General features: G+C 52.0%; 2 protein-coding genes across 3 annotated transcripts in view; both read left to right on the top strand.

Moving 5' to 3' along the window:
- The first annotated feature begins 249 nt into the window (after positions 1-249).
- Positions 250-14,583, top strand: LOC144101397 (uncharacterized). The gene is made up of 2 exons (XM_077634540.1): positions 250-409; positions 7,642-14,583. Exons 1-2 carry the CDS (start codon positions 398-400, stop codon positions 14,470-14,472), a joined length of 6,843 nt encoding a protein of 2,280 aa, XP_077490666.1. The 5' UTR covers positions 250-397; the 3' UTR covers positions 14,473-14,583.
- A 3,662-nt stretch (positions 14,584-18,245) lies between these two features.
- The window catches only part of LOC144101398 (arylsulfatase J-like), a 29,001-nt gene continuing 23,916 nt past the window's right edge, over positions 18,246-23,330 (top strand). Inside the window, exons 1-3 of one of the 2 annotated variants that reach the window (XM_077634542.1) lie at positions 18,246-18,860; positions 20,874-21,033; positions 22,914-23,023. In XM_077634542.1, coding sequence (XP_077490668.1) covers positions 18,753-18,860; positions 20,874-21,033; positions 22,914-23,023 — 378 coding nt within the window. In that variant the 5' untranslated portion in view covers positions 18,246-18,752. The remainder of the gene's footprint in view (positions 18,861-20,873; positions 21,034-22,913; positions 23,024-23,330) is intronic. The other variant, XM_077634541.1, reaches the window with a different exon arrangement.

Genomic DNA, 23,330 nt, shown 5'->3' with positions numbered 1-23,330 from the left:
CGGATTAGCCGGCGGCTGCAGAACGCGCCACACGCCGCCGTCGCCGTGGAAGCCGTCGTCGTGCCTCCGATGCTGCGGACGATGCGCCGGTGCGACAAAGTTTTCGTCGCCAGCGATCGTTTGAGAGACATCGACTCTCAGATGGGGGGGGGGGGGGGTGGATGGTAAAGGGGGGGAAGAATAAAGGGAGGGGAAGGGTGGGCGTGGGGTGGCTTAAGAAGAGGACGGTCGCGAGAGCTCTTCCTTCGTTGTCGACGCACCTTACGGGGAGTGAGGAGGCACCGGCGATCGCGCACCCTGATTTGAAGCGCTATATAAAAGTGAAGGTGCAGGGATCAGAGGCCATCCGCGCAAAGTGCCGCTCGGTTGGGACAGCGGACCAGCCGCCACGCTCGAGATGCAGGCCCTCGTGAGTACACGGACACGCCCTGCGACCTAATTTCTTTTGTTCACGCCGAGGCCCGCGAATTCCGCCTACGCCGTGCTTACGACCAGAGTTTGGCGTCCGCAAGCCATTGGACGATTGCCGGCCCCAAAGGATTACGCTCTGCCAACGTCTTCCTTGAGACCAGCGGACGCCTCACACGTCCGCGTCCTCGACGTGAGAATAAGCGTGCCGCTATTCGGAAAGCCTGTGGAGCACACAACGGTTAAAAATCTAGAAGCAAGGCTTAGGCAGCGTATGCAGGCTTGGTTCTAGAAATATGCTCAGGTGTCGTAATAGTGGAGCGCGGCTCGCTATTTCGCGATGTTCGTTGCCCCAGCAGCGCAGATAATGGGCCTAATGTTGGAAATGTATTGGCAAAGGCCGTTCCTACAGAGAACCTGAGTGAAACCATCCATCACCAATGTTGGGCCGATCATCTGTGCTGCTTGGGCAATAGCTGGCCAGTTGCGATAGCCACTAAGAAGGCATAAAGACACCGTTGGCTTAGGCTTAGGCTTGGGCAGGACATGTGATGCGAAAGCAAGATAACCGCTGGTCCTTACGGGTAACGGAGTGGATTCCAAGAGAAGGCAAGCGTAGCGGGGGGCGGCATAAGGTTAGGAGGGCGGATGAAATTAAGAGGTTCGCGGGCATAGGGTGGGCGCAGCTGGCAAAGAACAGGGTTAATTGGAAAGACATGGGAGAGGTCTTTGCCCTGCAGTGGGCGTAGTCAGGCAGATTATGATGATGATGAAATCAAAGATCGGTGTTGCCTGAGGATAAGGACGAACAACGCTCTGAACCTGGCTCTTGATGTATATCGGAAACAGATGGAAAAAGTACTATGTTTTGCTGCGCGAGCAGATAAAGCAAAATGAGGTAGACATCTAGCTTGAAATATCTCGTTAGAATGCTTGGCAAGAAAGAAACGCACTGTGTCCAAGCCAGGAAGTTGGGAAAAGTCGTGAAACACGCATTCGTTATGCACAAGATTAGGTCATTACAAGTGGTTTCTGCAACTTCAATAAATGTCAGGGATATTGGCGAAGTCGTAACAAGGTGAAATGGTGAAGATTTCCGAGTGGTAAGGTTGTGACAAAGCATGCTCGAGCTCTTATAGTCGTTGTTGCCCGTCGTGATGACCGCACGAAAGTCTCATACGTGAAGACTTTCTCGTGCGTGTACGAGTTTCCAGCGTTGTGCGGACTCTCTGTGAAGTTTTCAATCTGCCGTGGTTTGTAAACATGCCACTGGGTTCATGGAACTGGAATATGGCCAGGCTTGGCGCTGTTCCGTACTGTCTCTTGCCGAGGAAAAGTGCGTATAATGTGTCAACACTAGGATTTAAGATAATGCGTTTTGCAACGATAAGAGCTGGTACTGTCGTTTCGGTATGCTATTGAGAATGTTCACTAAAATGCACATTATGTAGAAAATACGGATTTCAAAGCTTACTTTCGGAATTCTGTGCTTCCTTGATGGCATATGTTATATTGAGGAGTTGATTACGATGAAAATTTTAATCGGAATGCTGATGGCTCTGCAAAACAAAGAATGTGTTTCCGCTATTAGGAGAATAACGCTTCCACGAGCTGACGTGAAAATGCTTCTAGATCTTGTGCTATTTGCGAAGCGCAGGCTTTCGCCTATTCAGTGACACTTGTCCACTTTATTCAACCGTCGCCAGGACAGGTTAAAGACACTATAAAACAAACAAATAATCTTCCTACTCACGAAAAACTACCTATAACAGAAAGCGTAGCCAAAGTCTACAACTGTGGGAGACGAGACTCCAAAAGTGTTCGGTGTAATAATTCTTCGATTAGTTTCAAGCTTGCAGTAACTGCAATTGCACCCAAATTTTGCCGTTACCTGTCAAGAGTAACTCCTCTCTGTGGGCACTGCCACAGCAATGACCGGGCTATTTCTTAAACCTTATCATGGAAGGAACAAATGTTTTGTACTTCATCTGACATTGCCTTCTTTTGTCATGCAGAATTATTTCTGAGGAATCACTTTGGGCACGCCTCACTTTTGCCACTATAGCCGTGTAAGCGAGGTGTATGGAAGTTCATGGCGCAAACTTTCTTCAATAATACCGTTATTCATTGCAGGCGCAATTCTCAATACAGTGCGTCGTTATCGCGACTGAATGAAATCACCGACAGCTGCGACACATTCTCAGCGAGCGACAGTGTATCTACATAACACCTGCCGACAGAGCGCATACTCGCCATCTGTAATCAGTAGAGGCAACTTGATTCGCGGTTGGTTAATTGACTAAATTAAAGTTTCAAAGCATCTCAGTATAGTTGTTCAATCCTACAGTACACATTAAAGGGGTTCTGAAACACCTTCCGAGGAATACACATCAACTCGCCTAATCATTGCATTGTGTTGTCATGAAAACCTGAGCCAAATAATGCAGTTCAACACGCAGCAGAGGACCCACTCTCACGCACGAAATTAGACCAGCCCTTCCCGGCGACATTTTCATGCTCGCACCCTCCTCCGTCGCTCGCATCTACGTTGAGAAGTGGCAATTGGTTAGAGTCTTTCAGACGTCAGGCAGCTACCAAGGCCGCGGCCAATTAGCCGCGCAGCTCCGGTGGGTCAGGCAGCTCTCCCACGGGGGTGGGGCCGGTGGAGGAGCGCCGACGTTCCAGAGTGCAAGAAGTGACGAGAGGAGAGGGAAAAGCGCGAAGACGCTGAAATTCAAATTTTGACTGCGCATAACTCAGCTTCTACAAAGCGTATTAGAAAATTTCTTGCTGGACAGTATTTGTGAAGAGGCGTGCTTTAAGATACCAGCCATACTGCAACATTATTAGAACCCCTTTCAGAGCCCGTTTAACATATGGACGTCAAGGAAATCGAGAATAAGTAACCATTTTAACCATTATAATAAGTAACAAGTAACCATTTTGGAAGAACATTTTTAACACCTGTACCTGACGTAAGCTCGCATCCCTCACGTGCAAAGTGAGGCGTCAGTCCACTCAGGACCGAAGTGGAACAATTCGTCATACTGTATAAATATGCGAGTTACGGAGTTCCTATCTTTTTCGCTAAGTGGCGCTGTTGCCAGTGGCTGTGTCACTGCATTTCGCAAAGAGGAATTGGCCGGCCATCAAACGCAGTAATATCAGATGTCCTCTAACAGCCCATTCTCATTGGGCGGCTCGTGAACACCGCTATCCTCGTATCCCGTTCATGACAGGGTAATCACGTGGACACGCTATGCTGCCGTCATAGCGTTTTCGGCCGGAGCTCACATTGCGCTACCTTTACTACAGGGGAGCGGCAGTGTCGTTATCGCTGTCACTTCTTCGCCGTTATAAAAAGTAATACTCTGGCAAGAATTTTGCAGCTTCTCCTTCAACAATGAAATCGGCGGAGTAATGCTACGTAACCGGAGGCCGCGGGAAGCCGGAAATGTGCTCTGCAGCGTCGTTGTACCTGGCTCGGTTCAGAATTAGGAGCAGCAAGGGGTAGCGGTGTGCGGTAGACCTAACTCTATCACTTGGAGAAAGGTGGCAAACTTGACAGCTTTTTATGACGCAGGTCTATAGACATGTGCGGTAATTTATAAAACTAACAATGCCACTGTGCAACTGGTTGGAGGTACAGGGTGCGACAAAAGTTACCAGGCCACAGGGCACTCTTTTCAGGGGTACATTATGGCACTTCAGACGCCACAGCTGTGCTTTCGCAAGTGAGGACGAACCTCAAGACATGCAGTTTCTGGGATGTCGTAAATACCAAGCTACATGCCTCCAAAATCAAACACTCTGGCCTGGCCGCAGCGGTGGCCTAGCGGTTTGACCATCTGCCTCGCATGCAGGAGGTTCGGGGTTCAATCCCCTGTACCGCTGGGTACCTACCAGTCATACAATAGATACAAGCTTTCTACTGGCCTGGTGATCGCTTTCTTATGGTCGAATGCTTGAGAAATTGGTCTTTGCCCCCCCCCCCTCCCCGGCGTTCCATTCCTTGAGTAGAAAAAACTTGTGCAAAGGCCTTATTGGTCTACATATGCCCCTGGGATACAAAAATTTGTCATCAACACCCTGGTCTCGGAAATGTTTACGTACAGGAAGGTGTAACTTTTCTCTCGAGGCTTCACGGAATCGGACAGTATCAGCTACACATCTATCAATGTGCTTTTCAAAGGTTTCCTATATCTGGGCACGCTTTCGACACCGTGTAGAAATACACTTACTATACCCCTGAAGATCCAGATTTCTGTTAGGTGAGGAGACCTCTCGTCCTCACTGCTGCAGAGGTCTGGAACTGCAAGGGTATTGTCAGTGCCGTGCCCCGGATGACGGTACGGCATATAACATTTTGCGCCCGACACTTTCGCCAAAGCCTGTACGTAGGCTCACACCGCCTGGAGCACGACGCCGATCTTAACTGGAACAGCTGTCGTAAAGCCAAAGGGTTGCAGTAACTTGGACGGTGAATCAACATTCGCCTCAACAGCACTGTTTTGAGCGATAGGACATCTCCCAAGCTTTAAGAGAAAGTAAACTAACACTCCGTTTCACAAGCCGTGGCAAATTTTCCCGTCCTCTCGCACATTGAAGTTGGAATATTGACAACGCTATTGGTCAGGCACTGTGACGTCATTCTTGGATAAACCGGACAATGACCACTAAGGTGCTATTGCACGATGAAACAGCAAGAAGACGCAGTCATATAAATGGCCTGGAGAAAACACAACTGTGGGGGTGCACAGAACAGAGTCTCCATTTACAAATGATGTGTCCCTTGGTGTAAGGCCTTCCCTTCCACATGAGTAAGAGCATAACAAATTGTGAGGGGAAAGTGCTTGCCATACACATGCAGAGAGTTAATGTCCCCCGAACTTTTTCAACGACACCTACTCAGAGCGAATGACGTCGCCGTCGTATGTCGTGACAGAAAGCTCGCGCCGACCGCTTGACCAAAAAGCACGTTGCCTACGCTTAGGTAACTCATAAGGGACACGCGGGCCAAAAATTGAGCGCTCAAGAATTTTGAATAATAATTAGTATGAGGAAAGGAACGGCGCAAGTGACACTGTCACCCTCTTTGCGCATCTGAGCAGCGCCGTGAAGAAAGAGATAAAGAATTGAAAGAATATAAAAAGAGGATTCCTAGTGGAGAGATCAAATTAATTAGACCACCGGAGGTTCTTTAAAATACAACAAATTCTTGTCTGCAGTCAGGTGACGGAGGTGTGCCTGGCATTTATGCAGGTGTCGCAGACGAATTTAAGAGGCGCGTGTGGTACCGCCACCAATCACTTCTGCTTCATGGGGGAGGTTAAACATCTGGGATTTCTGGTAACTAAATCACAGCAGTAGTACAACTTCTGGGATGACCCAGCGTAATGTGAAACGCAGGGAATGAATGTTAAAGAAGAGGTCAGTGTGGTAAGTGCTCCAGCCCGTTGCTCTGAGCCAGTCTTTGGAGAAGACGCGGAATAGGGTCATCGTAAGCAAAGATGAGGATGCGACCTAAACTGGGTACGATAACGTGAATGCACAAGGAAAAAGCTAGCAGGTATATCCAAAGTCACGAACTTATTCGTGGGAGAGAGAATAGCCGTGAATAGCCAGGACCTGGATAATCTGCCAAGAGGAATGGTGTACCATCTGTACGCCTAATACAAAATTCCCATTCAGGGCTACGTTAAACACACAAGCCAATGTAGTGCTTGCCTTTTGATAGACAGCGGCTTTCTCCTTTAGAGGGTACACCGGAATAAGTAAGCATCAAAAAGAAATCTAAATTAGGGTTACTTCAAACTGTGGATATCAGCGTGAGGTCCGGTGGGTAACCGTGGTTACCTTGTGAAATAAGTATTTTCTTACGATTTTAGTGCCTGAAACTTTGGAGCCTAGTGCAATCGACGTAAGCGTGAAGTCTAAAATCGAATGGGTAAACGTAGTTTTGCTTATAATAATAGTGAAGTGCTGCCCGGCTGCGGAAAATTATTTCGCAACAACTTTCTGTTATCACCTCGATTCCTGCAACTCCTATGCTATGTGAGGCAGTGAATTTTACGATCACTATTATTGAATTGATAGCAGAGTTAATGATAAAACAATGAAATAGTAATTAACATTAACATTTGCTATCGGTAAGTTTTGAACAAGAGAGATCGATAGTTGAAACCCAGCCACTGCATAGCATCGTTTCCCCTGTCCACATGTGTATCAGGGCCAATGCCCACTTAGGTTTCATGATTACAGATGAGACAAGTTTTCCATGTCGTTTTGAAAGAGACATCCACAGCCAATTAAACTCGCATTAAACTGCACATACAATGAATATATCCGCTGATCTCCCTTCGACAGGCTTGTATTTTTTGCTATTAACATTTTTGCTATCGTCAAAAGCGCCCCCCCCCCCCCCCCCATTGGTTTTTTATGGCAGCCTTAACTGGTCGTTTCGAGCGACGGAAAAACTTAAAAGGAAGATTTTGCTACATATGAGAATAATGCACTGTAACCTTCAATAGTTTCATAACAGTGTCATAATCAGAGCCATAAATCATCGTTATCGATTACCCTCACTCTGTGCTCACATGTACTTATGATCACACCCCTGAACTTGATTTTTAGTGACCAGCAGGTCTCTTTCTGAGATATCGCTTCCGACCCGCGATTACATACTATCTTTCAATGGTGCGGTCATAATGAAAATTTTATTTCACCCTCATGAGCAATTACTGATACTGCGTACAATTTCTAAAATACAAATGCATGCAGCACGTCACAGCAACTCGGGGCAATTGACGCACCACGGCTGGTAGAGGAAACGTACAACAAATAGTCGGTTTTTATTTGACTACATGTTTACCGTGCGGCCCTCGCACGCGTCTGTAAGTCCGTTTGGCGTCATGCCGACCACCATACTTCTAGAGAACTGAAACGTTCAGCGAAGACACTGAGTAGAAGATCATCTTTGAGCCAAACATAGGCAGCATCTCTGAAATGCAAGTCTCTCCGGTTAATTTCAGTATTAATGTATACCATAAAGAACGTAACCAGTGGGAAACTGATGTCTCTAAGAGTTATAACTGCTGAACAAATATCTGCACCGAGGTCAACGCGGTTACCGAACATCAGTTCAGTTTAGCATCCAGGCCACTGCTACTCCCTTCGATTTTTCAACATTCGTCACAACAATGGCTACGTCTTTACGGGGACTTCTCTGCGCAGTGCATCGTCGTATTCTTGGGCCTGGCCAGCAGCGCCTTCGCGGGCTTCCTGCATGGCGGAGGTGCCGCCATCATCCAGCCCGCTGCGCCAACTGGTGTCGCCGTCGGCACCGCCTATCCAGCCAACCTCGCGTACAGGCCAGCACCGGCGGCCACCTTCGTCCAACAAGCGGCTCCGGTCGCCATCACCAGGCCTGCTGTGACCGTTGCTGCCGCGCCTGCTGCCTCCTTCGTCCAACAGGCGGCGCCAGTAGCCTTCCGTAGCCTTCTAGGAGGAGCCGGCTTTGCCCCAGCAGTGGCTCAAGTCAGGCCCGCCTTCGTTCAGGCTGCCCCGGTCAGATTCAGCGTCCAGCAGCCCGTGGCCTACGCGGCGCCAGCTGCAGTTCCTGCCGTAGGACAGACCCTGTATGGTCCTGCTCCAGGAGGAGGGATCCACGTGAAGCACATCGTCCCCGCTGCTGCTCCGGCCCCTGCTGTCTTTCACCAGGCTCCTGCTGCTCCGGTCTTCCGTCCATTGGCTCTCGCGGCCCCGGCACCCGCTGTCGTCCAGCAGGCGCCAGTACACATAAAGCACATCGTTTCCGCACCGGCGCCCGCTCCAGCTTTTGTGCAACCAGCGCCAGTTTTGAGGCAGGTCGCCGTAGCTGCCCCAGCACCTGCATTTGTCCAACAAGCTCCACTCTTTAGGCGTTTCGCTGTAGCGGCTCCCGCCCCAGCCCTAGTCCAGCAAGCACCCGTTCATGTAAAGCATATTATCCCCGCCCCTGCACCTGCTCCCGCCTTTGTGCAGCCGGCCCCAGTCTTGAGGCAGTTCGCAGTCCCGGCGCCTGCTCCAGCCCTAGTCCAGCAAGCACCCGTCCATGTAAAGCACATAATCCCTGCGCCTGCCCCTGCTCCCGCCTTTGTGCAGCCGGCCCCAGTCTTGAGGCAGTTCGCAGTCCCGGCGCCTGCTCCAGCCCTAGTCCAGCAAGCGCCTGTTCATATCAAGCACATCGTCTCCGCACCGGCGCCTGCTCCCACATTCGTTCAGCAGGCAGCCCCAGTTGTGAGCGTTCGCCGCGTGGCCCTCGCCGCTGCTCCGGCTCCTGCCGCGACGTTCCTTCAGCCAGCAGCGCCAGCTTTCAGTTTCCGCCAGGTCGCTCTGCCAGCACCAGCAGTTTCCTACCGGGCCGCCGCTGTGGCTGCACCTCTGGCCACTTTTGGCGCGGGTCTCGGCTTCGGGCACACATTCGCAGCACCGGGACCGGTGCACGTGAAACAGTTCGTGTCCGCTCCTGCGGCTCCCGCGACCACTTTTGTCCAGCCAGCTCCAGCCTTTAGCGTGAGACAATTCGCCGTGCCTGCCCCAGCTGTGGCAGCGCCAACGTTCGTTCACGCGGCTCCCCGTGTAACAGTCGCGGCGCCAGCTCCAGCTCTCGTGCAGCCTGCCCCAGCCGTCAGTTTCCGACCACTGGCCCTTCCAGCTTATCGCACAGCCGCGGTGGCCGCTCCCGTTGCCACGTTCGGTGCCGGACTTGGTCTCGGTCACACTCTTGCTGGCCCCGCACCTTTCCACGTCAAGCAGATTGTCTCCGCGCCAGCACCGACCGTTATTCAACAGGCTGCTCCGGTGTTCGCAGCTCCTCGTGTAACAGTAGCTGCACCCGCACCGGCCGTTGTTCATCACGCGGCCCCTGCACCAGCCTTTGGCTTCCGTCCATTTCCCTTGCCAGCGCCTGCAGTAGTCCAGCACGCCGCTCCTGCCATCGCGTACCGTACGGCAGCTGTTGCCGCTCCTCTTGCCACCTTTGGAGCTGGCCTCGGTTTCGGTCACACGCTGGCCCCTCAGGCGTTTGCCGCGCCAGCACCAGTGCACGTGAAGCAGTTCGTATCCGCGCCGGCCCCAGCCGTCGTACATCACGCTGCTCCCGCAGTCGCAGTTCCTAGGCTCACATTGGCCGCCCCGGCACCCGCCCCGACTTTCGTTCAGCACGCCGCTCCAGCAGTTAGTTTCCGTCCCCTTGCCTTGCCCGCTCCTACAGTAGTCCAGCAAGCAGCTCCAGCTGTTGCTTACCGTACAGCCGCCCTCGCCGCTCCAGTCGCTACGTTTGGAGCTGGGCTAGGCTTTGGGCACACTCTGGCCGCTCCAGCTTTCGCGGCCCCACGTGTAACCGTAGCTGCACCAGCACCTGCTGTTGTTCATCACGCCGCTCCCGCACCCGCTGTTAGCTTCCGTCCCCTTGCCTTGCCGGCTCCTACTGTAGTCCAGCACGCCGCTCCAGCTGTCGCGTACCGTACAGCTGCTCTTGCTGCTCCAGTGGCTACCTTCGGAGCTGGACTCGGCTTTGGCCACACGCTGGCTGCCCCAGCTTTCGCGGCTCCGCGTGTAGTAGCTGCACCAGCACCTGCTGTTTTCCATCACGCCGCTCCCGCACCCGCGGTTAGCTTCCGTCCCCTTGCCTTGCCGGCGCCTACTGTCGTCCAGCACGCCGCTCCAGCTGTCGCGTACCGTACAGCTGCTCTTGCTGCTCCAGTTGCTACCTTCGGAGCTGGACTCGGCTTTGGCCACACGCTGGCTGCCCCAGCTTTTGCGGCTCCGCGTATAGTAGCTGCACCAGCACCTGCTGTTGTCCATCATGCTGCTCCCGCACCGGCGGTTAGCTTCCGTCCCCTTCCCTTGCCGGCTCCTACTGTAGTCCAGCACGCCGCTCCAGCTGTCGCGTACCGTACAGCTGCTCTTGCTGCTCCAGTTGCTACCTTTGGAGCTGGACTCGGCTTTGGCCACACGCTGGCTGCCCCAGCTTTTGCGGCTCCGCGTGTAGTAGCTGCACCAGCACCTGCTGTTTTCCATCATGCCGCTCCCGCATCAGCCGTTAGCTTCCGTCCCCTTGCCCTGCCCGCTCCTACTGTAGTGCAGCACGCCGCTCCAGCTGTCGCTTACCGCACAGCAGCAGTAGCTGCTCCTGTTGCTACATTCGGAGCCGGTCTTGGCTTTGGCCACACACTGGCTGCTCCAGCTTTCGCAGCTCCAGCTCCTGTGCACTTCAAACAGATCCTGCCTGCGCCCGCTCCAGCTGTGACTGTTCCGCGTTTCACGGTCGCCGCTCCGGCACCGGCCCCTACTATCATTCAGCAGACTGCTCCGGTGTTCGCTGCTCCTCGAGTAACCGTAGCTGCACCAGCACCTGCTCTAGTCCATCACGCGGCACCAGCCGTTAACGTCGCAGCTCCTGCACCAGCCGTCAGTTTCCGCCCTGTTGCACTTCCCGCGCCTGCTGTAGTCCAGCACGCCGCTCCGGCAGTGGCTTACCGCACAGCTGCTCTTGGAGCTCCTCTGGCCACGTTCGGAGCTGGTCTCGGTTTCGGACACACACTCGCAGCTCCAGCTTTCGCAGCGCCCGCACCTGTGCACGTTAAGCAGTTCGTGCCTGCTCCAGCACCGGCTGTCGTTCACCACGCCGCGCCAGTGTTTGCTGCTCCTCGCTTCACGGTCGCAGCTCCTGCCCCTGCCACGACAGTCGTTCAGCAAGCTGCTCCAGTATTCGCTGCTCCACGTGTCACCGTGGCTGCACCAGCGCCTACTTTTGTGCACCACGCAGCTCCGGCTGTTAGTGTTGCGGCACCTGCACCGGCAGTCAGTTTCCGTCCTCTGGCTCTTCCGTCTCCTGCTCTAGTGCAACATGCTGCCCCCGCGGTTGCTTATCGCACAGCAGCTCTTGCAGCTCCCCTCGCTACCTTCGGGCACGGCCTCGGTTTTGGTCACACGCTCGCTGCTCCAGCTTTCGCTGCGCCTGCCCCCGTGCATGTTAAGCAGTTTGTGTCTGCACCTGCACCAGCTTTTGTTCATCACGCTGCCCCGGCGTTCGCTGCTCCACGTTTCGCAGTAGCTGCACCCGCGCCAGCACCGGCTCTGGTCCATCATGCCGCTCCCGCGGTAGCGTACCGCACAGCTGCCGTCGCCGCTCCACTGGCGACATTCGGGGCAGGACTTGGTCTCGGACACACACTGGCGGCGCCAGCAGTTTTCCACCAAGCCGCTCCAGCATTCGCCGCTCCACGCGTAACCTTTGCCGCACCTGCACCCGCAGTTGTCCACCATGCTGCTCCGGCCGTCAGTTTCGCGGCACCTGCGCCAGCCGTTAGCTTCCGCCCGCTCGCCCTACCCGCCCCAACCGTAGTCCAGCAAGCTGCCCCAGCTGTCGCTTATCGCACGGCAGCTCTTGCAGCTCCTGTGGCCACCTTCGGAGCTGGTCTCGGCTTTGGTCACACGCTCGCTGCCCCGGCCTTTGCGGCGCCTGCGCCCATACACGTTAAGCAGATTGTGGCTGCGCCCACACCAGCTGTCGTTCATCACGCTGCCCCGGCATTCGCTGCTCCCCGCTTTGCTGTAGCTGCTCCTGCGCCGGCCGCAACTCTGGTCCATCATGCCGCCCCTGCGGTTGCGTACCGCGCCGCTGCCGTGGCCGCTCCCCTGGCAACGTTCGGAGCTGGCCTTGGTCTCGGCCACACGTTGGCTCCGGCGCCTGCTCCACTTCTCGGACCGGCTCCCGTTCACGTAAAGCATATTGTGGCGGCTCCGGCTCCCGCTCCGGCTTTCGTTCAGCAGGCTCCCCTTCTTAGACAGGTAGTCTCTGCACCGGCACCAGCCGTCGTTCATGCCGCGCCGGCGGCACCAGTGTTTAGCGTTCCGCGCTTTACCGTAGCTGCTCCCGCGCCAGCCGTTGTTCACCATGCGGCTCCAGCTGTTGCGTACCGCACTGCTGCTCTTGCAGCACCACTGGCTACTTTCGGTGCCGGACTCGGATTCGGCCACACTCTGGCTGCTCCGGCCTTCGCAGCTGCGCCGGCTCCCGTGCATGTTAAACACATTGTCTCAGCGCCAGCACCCGCTCCCGCCTTTGTCCAGCAGGCGCCAGCATTTGCTGTGCAACGTGTCCAGGTAGCAGCCCCCGTGCCTGCTCCGGCATTTGTCCACCACGCCGCTCCCGCTGTGGTTCACCACGCGGCTCCAGCTGTTGCGTACCGCACTGCTGCTCTTGCAGCACCACTGGCTACTTTCGGTGCCGGACTCGGATTCGGCCACACTCTGGCTGCTCCGGCCTTCGCAGCTGCGCCGGCTCCCGTGCATGTTAAGCACATTGTGTCAGCACCAGCACCTGCTCCCGCCTTTGTCCAGCAGGCGCCGGCATTTGCGGTGCAACGTGTCCAGGTAGCAGCCCCCGTGCCTGCTCCGGCATTTGTCAACCACGCCGCTCCCGCTGTGGTTCACCACGCGGCCCCAGCTGTTGCATACCGCACTGCCGCTCTTGCAGCACCACTGGCTACTTTCGGTGCCGGACTCGGCTTCGGCCACACTCTGGCTGCTCCGGCATTCGCAGCTGCGCCGGCTCCCGTGCATGTTAAGCACATTGTGTCAGCACCAGCACCTGCTCCCGCGTTTGTCCAACCGGCACCAACATTCGCTGTGCAACGTGTTTCGGTAGCAGCTCCTGTGCCTGCTCCGGCGTTTGTCCAGCACGCCGCTCCCGCTCTCGTGCAACACGCCGCACCAGCTGTCGCTTACCGCACGGCCGCTCTGGCTGCACCATTGGCCACTTTCGGAGCTGGTCTCGGATTCGGACACACGTTTGCTGCTGCACCAGCCCTTCTTCACCACGCTCCCGCGGCTGTTCCTCATGTGAAGCACATTGTGTCCGCTCCGGCAGTGGCACCAGCACCAGCCGTGTTCGCCGCTCCGGCAGTCGCACCAGCTCCAGCATTCACATTTGCTCACGCTCCCGCTCCTGCTGTCGTCCAGGCTGCGCCCGTCGTCCCTCACATCAAGCACATTGTGTCCGTTCCTGCCGTAGCCCAGGCTCCCGCTTTCGCCGCAGTCGCGCATGCGCCGGCTCCAGCTCTAGTCCACACCGCGCCCGCGCCCAGCCTAGTCGCCTATCGCACCGCCGCCCTCGGCGCTCCTCTCGCCACCTTCGGAGCTGGGCTCGGCTTTGGTCACACTCTGGCCGCTCCGGCTGTGCCGCACGTCAAACACATCGTCTCTGCCCCGGCTGTCGCGCCCGCCCCTGCTGTCGCGGTCGCGGCCCCAGCGCCGGCCGTCGTTCACCACGCTCCAGTGTTGCAGCAGTTCCAGGCGCCCACCATAGTCGCCTACCGCCAGGCAGCCCTTGCCGCTCCACTGGCCACGTTCGGAGCTGGTCTCGGCTTCGGCCACACCTTCGCCGCCCCAGCTGCACCAGCCTTCGTGCAACACGCCGCGCCGGCTGTACACCACGTAAAGCACATTATCCCTGCACCGGCATTCGCTGCGCCAGCTGCTCCTGCCGTGACTGTCGCGCACGCTCCAGCACCAGCTCTGGTCCACCACCTTCCCGCTCCAGCCGTCGCAGCCGCTCCAGGCGTGGTTGCTTACAGGCAAGCCGCTTTGTCCGCACCAGTGGCCACTTTCGGCGCCGGCCTCGGGTTCGGGCACACTTTCGCTGGTCCGGCCCTGCTTCAAGCTCCAGCCGCAGTTCCTCACGTCAAGACCCTCGTTCATCACGCGCCAGCCGCTGTGGTTCAGCAGGCCGTTGTCCAGCAGGCGCCTGCCGTAGTCCATCAAGCTGCTCCAGCCGCGGCGGTCTTCCATCACGCCGCTTCTGCTGCCGCTCTTGTCCATCATGCGGCTCCCGCGGCCGCAGTAGTCCACCACGCCGCTCCAGCAGCTGTAGACCCGCTGGCCCTCGATCTCAGTTACAAGAAGCTCTTCGCATCAGGACTCGGCCTGGGACAGACCATTGCTTACGGCAATGGCCTCGACGAGGAGCCAGGATGGGAGGTGAAGTACATCGAGCTTCTCCGCCGGAGGAAGAAGTGAGCAGGACAATAAACGCCGGCTGGCGAAGTAATATATTATTGCGCGAGTATGATGTTGAGAGGCAAATAAAGTTGTATAGGTCGACAATAAATTTTGGTTCTCCAACGAAAATGGCACTGTCTTTTCTTGTACCTGTAGGCAAACACGTTTAAAGATTTCGGTCCTGCACCATCCGTTGTTATGATCTCTACAAATCGGGCTCTACACTGCCCTGTCTCTTCGGCACCTCTTAAAGAAGTTCTGATTACTTAGCCCTTGCAGGTGCCCATGACTTCAGCGCAAAAGAAAAACTGCAAGGTAGACCTTAAAGAACAAAGGTGACGTAGCTGAGACCTACGCCGTATTGCTGTCTATCACCCAGAGTGCAAAACAACAGGGCCTCAAATCAAACTACGGCATAAAACAGTAACGCACAAACATGCCAAAAACTTCTTTCACCGGTAGTCAAATATGACGCGTCCCCATCACGAGTAATGGAAATGCGGGTAGGTTTCTTTTTTCACGCAGTCTTTTTTGTTTTATGAAGATGTCAATGCAAGTATTTCCCAAAAACAGGTACCCGTGAGTAAAATAACGTTGCCTCGATATGCCCTAATCTTTCCATATGTGCTCTGTATTACGTGCATAGTAGCGTCATTCTTTCCGCACCCATCATGCCTTTTTAATTGCATGACAGCCGCGAAATTACGCTGCAAATTAATGAGAAAGATTTCAGAAGCGTACTGCAGGAAAAATTCAGGAAGAAACAGTGGTACATAAAATGCTCAAATCAACGGCCCTTTCATTTCATATTAATATGTCTACTGTTTGCAAACCATGATGTGTGCTAGGCCAATCAGCGTCCTGACATTCGATGCGGGCAGCAATATTAAAGGTGTGCGGGCCTATTTAAATTATGCTCTCAATCACATATCACTGTGTGAATTAAACACCACTTCCACTAAGCGCATCCTGCACAATGCACATTTATATGTAGGGGCACACCGTCAAACAAAGTAAATCATTTGATCTAAACAATCTTGCCTTCTATTTTGAAATATTGATTACACGGACCGCCATGAACCTGTTAACATATCAGTCACGTAAATGTCAGAAATACGAGCGCTCAACGATTCGAAAAATTATGTCCAATTGATAATTTTCTATGCTGTAGATAAATTACTCGTTGCACGCAACATTTTATTCACATTTAGGTATACGTATGCCATGAGCTGTAAGGGGCAAGAGAACCAGAGAAAAATTCCAGATGGGAGAAAGAACCTTAAGCAAGCAATAATAAAGAACAGAGAAAATAAGGATGAAAAGAAGAAAGGAATAAGTTTGCATTTGATGCTGCTTATTATATCTGAAAGGTAACTCTACCAAGTGTCAATTTTTAGCAACATTTGCAGTCCGACTATTTCAGAAAATAAAGACACAACACTAAATGTTGCTGTTCATAAGCGGCTTAATTTTTTTCTCTCGTTTCATTCTCATTATAAGCGCCTCAGCACACTGCAGGCCACAGAATCACCACCGCTCTCTGCTCAAACACACATGTGAAGTTTGCCGAAGCTGAAGTTCTGAAAAAAGCGATGCAATCAGCGTCCATTCCTGAACTTACCATGTCTTTGCTAGAGCTATTTCAAGGGCATGTATCTGAAGAAAGCTGGCGGCAAAGATCTCTCATCGCGCGGTTGAAGACAGTCTTCCAGCTACAGACAGTCTCGTTAAGAATAAACTAACTGTTCTACTTCGCTTTCCATCAAAAGGGCACAATTGCTCATTGTATTTAATAATAGTACACCATTTTTGGCTCACGCGAACGCCCATATCTGCTGAAGTGCTGCTTTTGTAAAAATAGGCCAGCACCCAAGACTAGCTCACGTCCTTATTCAGCGCGACATTCTCGTATTCATTCTACACCGGGGATCAAAAGTCCTCCTACGATGAATCTATGTACGGCATAACACTACGACGGCCGAATGGTCACGAAAAATCCCGGGGAACACGAAACAAGGCCGGCAAAATTCTGGTAGATATCCGGTTGGTAACCTCGGTGATAGTGAGCTGTGTACTGTTAATCCTTGGTACGGTAAGTAATGGCGAGTCATTCGTTCTTGGAGCAAGACGGATAATAAGGAGAATAAAAACGGAAACGCCGCTAGAGCAAGCTGCAGCATGGGTCTGTTTTTAATTTTCTTCACAAATAATTTTTGTTATTTATTTGCGGTTTCAACATTAGCAGAAAAATGCAGCCCCATGTTGAAAATACCAGCTCAAAAGCAGGTCCTATAAACCTCAATAACACTGCACATTCAGTACTGATTTTTGGATTACAAAAGGGACAAAAGAGAAGAAGCTGCAATTCGATGTGATTGTTATTTTTTCTATATACCCACTGAGTATGTGTACCAGTGGTTTTGCGCGCTGAGAAAAATCCGATTGTTTTCACTGCGTCACAGTATTCAGAGGCTGATTTCTACAGTTTTATTACTGTTCACTCTCCTGTCCACACTAGAAATAATATAATGGCATTTTCGAGCTTTTTGCTCGTAAAAACCACCATCCCCTTCCCAATACTTGGCAGTGGCTTAGCTCAGCTATGCCAGGATATACGTAGCGAGAGATACAGTTCCCCCCTGGTCTAATCGCGTGGTCAGTTATACGACGAGCCTTTACATCCTCCTCTTCAGTTGTTGTTGATGATGATGCTGCCATTGCTTTATCTTTATTTTCTTGCGAAGGAACCATGCGAGCTGCTATGTGCCGCTTGTTATGCTCCGCCTCCTGGCGTCTCCGCTTGGCAAGACGTTCTTCTCTTTGCTCAGGCATCTCAGCCACTCGTTTAGCCTTCTGATGTTCATTCTCTCTCTGCAGAGCGGCCAAGTGCCAGGCCACGACTTCTGCGTCCGAAGAATTGATCTTCTTCTGACGATACCGCCGCATAGCGGCGGCTGGAGTCTCTTTTTCGTCACCCATACGAAGCGATTGTGATACACCTAGTCGTATCACCTCAGCTTTTATACACAGCCGCACATACGCTGTATATCCACATGACCCTACACGGGGCCGTGGTGGCGGCCGAGCTCTGACGTCATGCGCCGCGCACCTGCTGCCCTTCTCCGATTGCCGCGCATGCGCATTCACGCGCGGCGGCGGCGGGTGCAGTCAGGCCGGCGCGGCTCCTCGCGCGGCGGCTGCGGCGAACTGTGACGTCATGCGATGCGCACCTTCTGCTCCTCTCTGGTTTCGCGAATGTGCACTACAGACCTCCCAGGCTCACGCCGAAATGCTCGACTGGGTTGCGCAGTGTAGCTCTCGCTACAAAATAAACGAAAAAGAAAAGATGTGCTCCGCGTTGGTTACAAAGGTTCTCCCTGCCTTTCTGTTCATCTTTCTCTTTCTAGTTAGAGTTGGTGTTAATCTGTTCACAACGAACCGTTTTCTACAAGTAATTTTTGATAAGCTCTTTCAGATCCCGTTCACGTTTTCTGAGACTGACATTTCAGGTTCTGTAAAAGTATGCGATTTTGTCCGTCGTTGCTTAGATGAGACGGAACAACCACTGATGATTCACTTCAATTCGAAAATCAGTTGCAGTAATGGCTCGAGGGCGTCGAGCATTAGACCAGGGGGGGGGGGGATGCGGTATCAATACTGGTTCCCTATAACCGGCTTGCACAAGAAGTGAGACAAATTTCCCAGTGTCACTTAATGCCACTGACTTGACCTTCAATCAACACTACTCTTGAAGCGAAGAAAATGACGGTGGCGACAAACAACAGAAGCTTTTCATTTCGTTTATTTTTTTTCATTTTTTAAATCCTAATTCGGGTCTAAGGCACGAAATTATCCAACTTCTTCATTCCTTGCCCATGAGTGCGCTTGTATCTGCAATGCACCGTGAACAATCCCCCGCCGTGGGTATGTGCCAGTAAGCCTGAGGTCAGCATCATCATCATCAACAGCAGCCAACATGGCGTAGAAGAAGCTGTCCAAAATTGTGCGCTGCCTGAACAATTGGTGCGTAGCACAAAATTATCTTATCCGATCTTGCCTTTGTGTATGCGCAAGTATGCCTGTCATTGGTGCGCCGACTGTGCCATCATCGGCGGCAATGGCTATAAGAGCAACAGCTCCGCGTCCGGCGTGAAGATCGACCATGGCCTGATCCACGCCCGTATGTGTACACAGTGAAGACATGCAGAGGCATCTCTTAAGCACGCCGTTGAGAAACAGGCGGTCGGGGGGTAACTCGTCTTTTATTTTGGTGGCCCATAAATTGGGAGGCTATCGATATGCCTGAGGTATGCAATGCCGTGGTCCTCCTGCTTGTGCTGCCGTCAGCTCTCGTCGTCACAGGACAGTTGAAGCCGCACATTGTTGTGATCATGGTTGAAGACTTGGTGAGTGCACCTCAATGCATGTTTTCTCTTTTAAAATGTTTTGAAGTTCCTGTGGCCTGTTAGCGCAAGTGTGCCTCATTAAGTGAATTCTGTGAAAGGGGTTTGAATATCATGGAATTTTTGATCAGTGCTATTATGTAGGGTTCGGTGCGTGGAAGGTTTTTTTGCATTGTATTTTCTTGCTCTTTACTACTGGTGTCCTCCTGCTTCATGCACTTGTTAAGTTGTAGTGCGTACTTGGAAAGCTAGAGAGATGATGTTACGAAATTTGTTGGGATCGATGACTGGGAACAGCTGAGCACGTGTCTATTGGAGATCACTGTAACATGTCTTTGTCTTTCAGCGGACATAATGTGCATGTGATGATGGTTATGTCACGCCAGGACATATAAATAACCCGATCTTGTGTTGTATGTAATGCAGTTTCGAGCTGTTTATTATTGCTTGCCGCACGTCTCATGATGTTAAACTGCCCAACCACTGCGCCCTTGCAAAATTTTTTTAAACAGTCTATAGACTGTCCTTAGGCCTCTGTCTATAGACTCTATACACAATATATAGGTTTATGGCCATAAACGTTCAGTAGACTTTTGTCTATAGACAGTCTATATACTATGAATCGACGAAAATAAATATCTATAGGAAGGAAATAGAGTCTATAAGATGTATATGCATTGTCTATACACAATTTATGTATGGACAAGCCTGTGCACCTCTTAAGCTCCGCTTGTGTGACAAAATGTTATGCTTGTGTGACAAAAGGCGGCCAAATGTGACGAAATCGTGCGTAGCGCGACACGATGCCCCGGTAACGAAACCATTCTAGAACCCACGTGGAAGTTCTGCGAAATCACTTCGAGAATGCTTAAACTGACTTGATGTGTGTTGTGTCAAAAATAATAAAAAACAAAGAAAAACTAAGAATATATAAAGCGCTTCTTTATAACGGCAAGACGGTGAAGTATAGACCTTCTTTCTGCTGTGTTCTAAGGGTTGACAATTCTGTATTCAACCTTATATTTCAGATATAATTCCTTGCTGGCACATTATAGTGCCAAACTTCCCCTATGTATAAAATTACGCCTTAAGCTAAATTACACCACAGCTGCTCCACCAGTGCAAGCGATTGCCTGTTGTTTCCGCAGATAATGTGTGTGCTATCAACTGCAAATCAGAGAAGTTAACTGGGGCAGCCATCTATCCATTTGTTACGTCACTAACAGAGCACAAAATGATGAACCAGCCTGACTTGACCAAGGCAGCCGCGAACATATAGGATGTGTACGCGATAAACTACTTTCTCCGAACATTTTTCGTAAAAAAATGTTTTGTACATTGGACGATGTTAACTGTCTCATTTTTTTTTACTGCCTACCTGTATAGAAGTCGTCTTACTGGATGTCAACGCAGACTTGAAAAATTTCCCTACTCCCAGCCGTTTTGCCCACAGTCGAAGCCAAAATTCAACTCGTTCTGGTAGGCACACAGTCAAGCAAGGGTTGCGCATTTTCTTTGAACACCTGGGAAGCTCTAACTTCCACTTTAATTTTAAGACATGAATGTTCGTCATTTCAATTTCATTGAAAAGCACTAATTCCTCCTTCGCTATTTTCCTTTTGGGAGACAAGTCAAACCTGTGATTCCACTGCCATACTTAATCGGCTTGTTAGGTAACTCTTTAGTTTCATTGCTGTTGCTGTTACGTGTACGACCTTTTGTGCTTCGGTACAGTCGTCCACAAACCTGTCTAGAGCGCTCGAACTCCGTGCCCCGTCTGCGCTCCGCAGCGCGCAGAGCGACGTCTAGCGGCAGCTCCTGGTTTGAGATATCGAGTGTCTGACGCTCAGACGATGCTCAAAGATGCGCTCTCTCGAACCAGGCGCTGCCGCTAGACGTCACTCCGCGCGCTGCGGAGCGCAGACGAAACGGAGTTCGAGCGCTCGAAACAGGTCTGTGTACGACTGTACCACCTGAACCACTGTACCACTGTAATGCGCCACTGTTTCTTCGCAGGGTTGGGCCGATGTAGGTTTCCACGGCTCCCGACAGGTGCGCGTGCCCAACATCGATGCCCTGGCCGCCGACGGCGTCATTCTGCACAAGTACTACACCCTTCCTTCCGGCGTGGGCTCCAAGATTGGATTCCTGACTGGCGTGTATCCTTTCCGAGCAGGTGCGTCCGAACAGGTGTAGCTGTGCGCTGGATAAACGCAGGTGTAGCTTGATCTCTGAGCCAGTGAGCGGGCCCCACATAGGATCTCATTGCTGCACAAAGAAGACTGGTTGCTCGGAGTCAGTGTCCGCAAGCGCTGAAACTACCAGCATCTTTGATAATCTGATGTCAGTTTTTTTTTACTTTCATGGCATATAACTCCAAGGGTCATCCCACAGTGGCATTTGAATACATCGCCAAGATTCGGTTGCTAAACTGAGAGATTTCGCACAGGGCAGCTACTTCTCCGGCAGATGCACAACGCACGAAGGTTTTTTTTTTTTTCATTGATTGCATGGTTTCAAGGCGAGAGCGTTAATGCACCATGTCTGAAAAGTGTTACCAGGAGTCGGTGTCGGCGACCGTTTCAAGCCTCCCTCGTAGCTGGAGGGGAGTCACCCAGGTTACTTAGAGTCACCTAAGGGAGTCACCTAGGTTACTTGACTTTCTGCTGTCATCACAACCTGCGTGCGTGTCGGAATTGTGAGCGAACCACCCACCGTGGCAGGTGACAGTAAAATTGATGATTGGTCGCGAGAGGTTTCTCGGGAACGGCAACCTGGGTCGCACAAGCCCACTGGTGCTGCCACGGTTGCCCTGCGATGGAAAGTGCTGTCACTGGTGGCAGCACTTTCCATCGCAGGGCAGTGCTGCATTGCTTAACCGCTGTCCCGCTGCGCCTGGAGTGGGATGATGACTCGCAGGGATTCATGAATGTAAATTAGCGAAAGATCAATTCCGCATGTATGGGCATTAACCCACAAACGCTATCGCGTCGTACGCTTAAGGCGGAGCTTATGGGTCCTTTGCAGTTAATTTTTTCCCCTTTTGACACGCTGCGCAATTGTACCTCAGCTGAAAATGTGCAGGTAAAAATTCAAGATAGTGCTACGTCGCTTATAGACACACGAACTATGTCCACTGTAAAGCTACAGAGTCCTAGTTCCTGTGGAGAAGGTATAGTATCAGGGCGAACCAACGTTCCACTGACGAGGGACAACCGTCATGAAGAAAACCACCGCAGAAAAAGCCGTGCAAAACTTTACGATCCTCACTTAGTCGTATACATGACTGAGTAGAAAAAAGGTATAAAGTTGTTTCATAGTTATGTTCAATACCTGCTAAAGACCCGTATACTGTGCTATGTCAGTGCACGTTAATGAACCGCAGGTGGTCAAAATTATCTGGAACCCTCTGCTACTGCCTACTGCATAGCCTGAGTGGCTTCAGGACCGCAAAACCCCGTACACCAGCTGCACATTGCATATTAAGAGATTACTTCAACGCACTGTGCGATAGTCTCGCCAGTAAGCAATATGCCTCGCAGATACGCAAAACTGTTTAAACAGGATAGAGGGCCCAGAATAGACGCTGCATTCATAGTATACCATTATACGCAGACGCTTTTGATTAATAGTATTGATAATAATAACAATTGGTTTTGGGGGAAAGGAAATGGCGCAGTATCCGTCTCTTATATCGTTTAACACCTCAACCGCGCCGTAAGGGAAGGGATAAAGGAGGGAGTGAAAGAACAAAGGAAGAAAGAGATGCCCGTAGTGGAGGGCTCCGCAATAATTTCGACCACCTAGGGATCTTTCAAGTGCACAGACATCGCAGAGCACACGGGCGCCTTAGTGTTTTTCCTCCGTAAAAACGCAGCCGCCGCGGTCGGGCTCGAAGCCGGGAACTCCGGATCAGTAGCCGCGCGCTAACCACTGAGCCACCCCGGCGGGTGACTCTTTTGATTGCAAGTTAATAATAATAACGTAATCTTTTAAAAAAAGAAGTATCAAACTTAGACGCTTTACTGACTTTGACATGCGTCTTTCTCGTCGCAGGTATCACGAAGGCAATACGGCCTTCGCAACCAACTGCTCTTCCCGCACTTTTCAGAACGCTTCCCGACTTCTTGAAGTCTTTGGGCTACGATACGCATTTCGTCGGCGTTGTAAGTCTTTGCGCGTGTGCGCCTCGCTTTCTGCGATTTCGGTGCAGGGCTTCCCGCTTGCTAACTGGCCCTCCTTGGTGATAGGATTGACAGAGGCTGCGGTAATCTTCACACCAACCTGTGAAGGGCGGCTTCAGATTAGTAGCGCAGGTAAAGTGTCTGATATTTCTTTATGCTACACCTATGTGCAGAATTGGATGGCAGGCTTCATTGAAAACTTATTGACAGGACAGGGCGGAGGACCACATCTCAGTCGACGACACTACGACATCCTCACAAATATGCTTCTGGATGTACTGTATGTCTC

This window comes from Amblyomma americanum, chromosome 8, assembly GCF_052857255.1.
Source record: "Amblyomma americanum isolate KBUSLIRL-KWMA chromosome 8, ASM5285725v1, whole genome shotgun sequence".
Classification (NCBI taxonomy): Eukaryota; Metazoa; Arthropoda; class Arachnida; order Ixodida; family Ixodidae; genus Amblyomma; species Amblyomma americanum.
The sequence above is the reverse complement of the archived record's forward strand: the minus strand, read 5'-3'. Positions and strand labels throughout refer to the sequence as shown.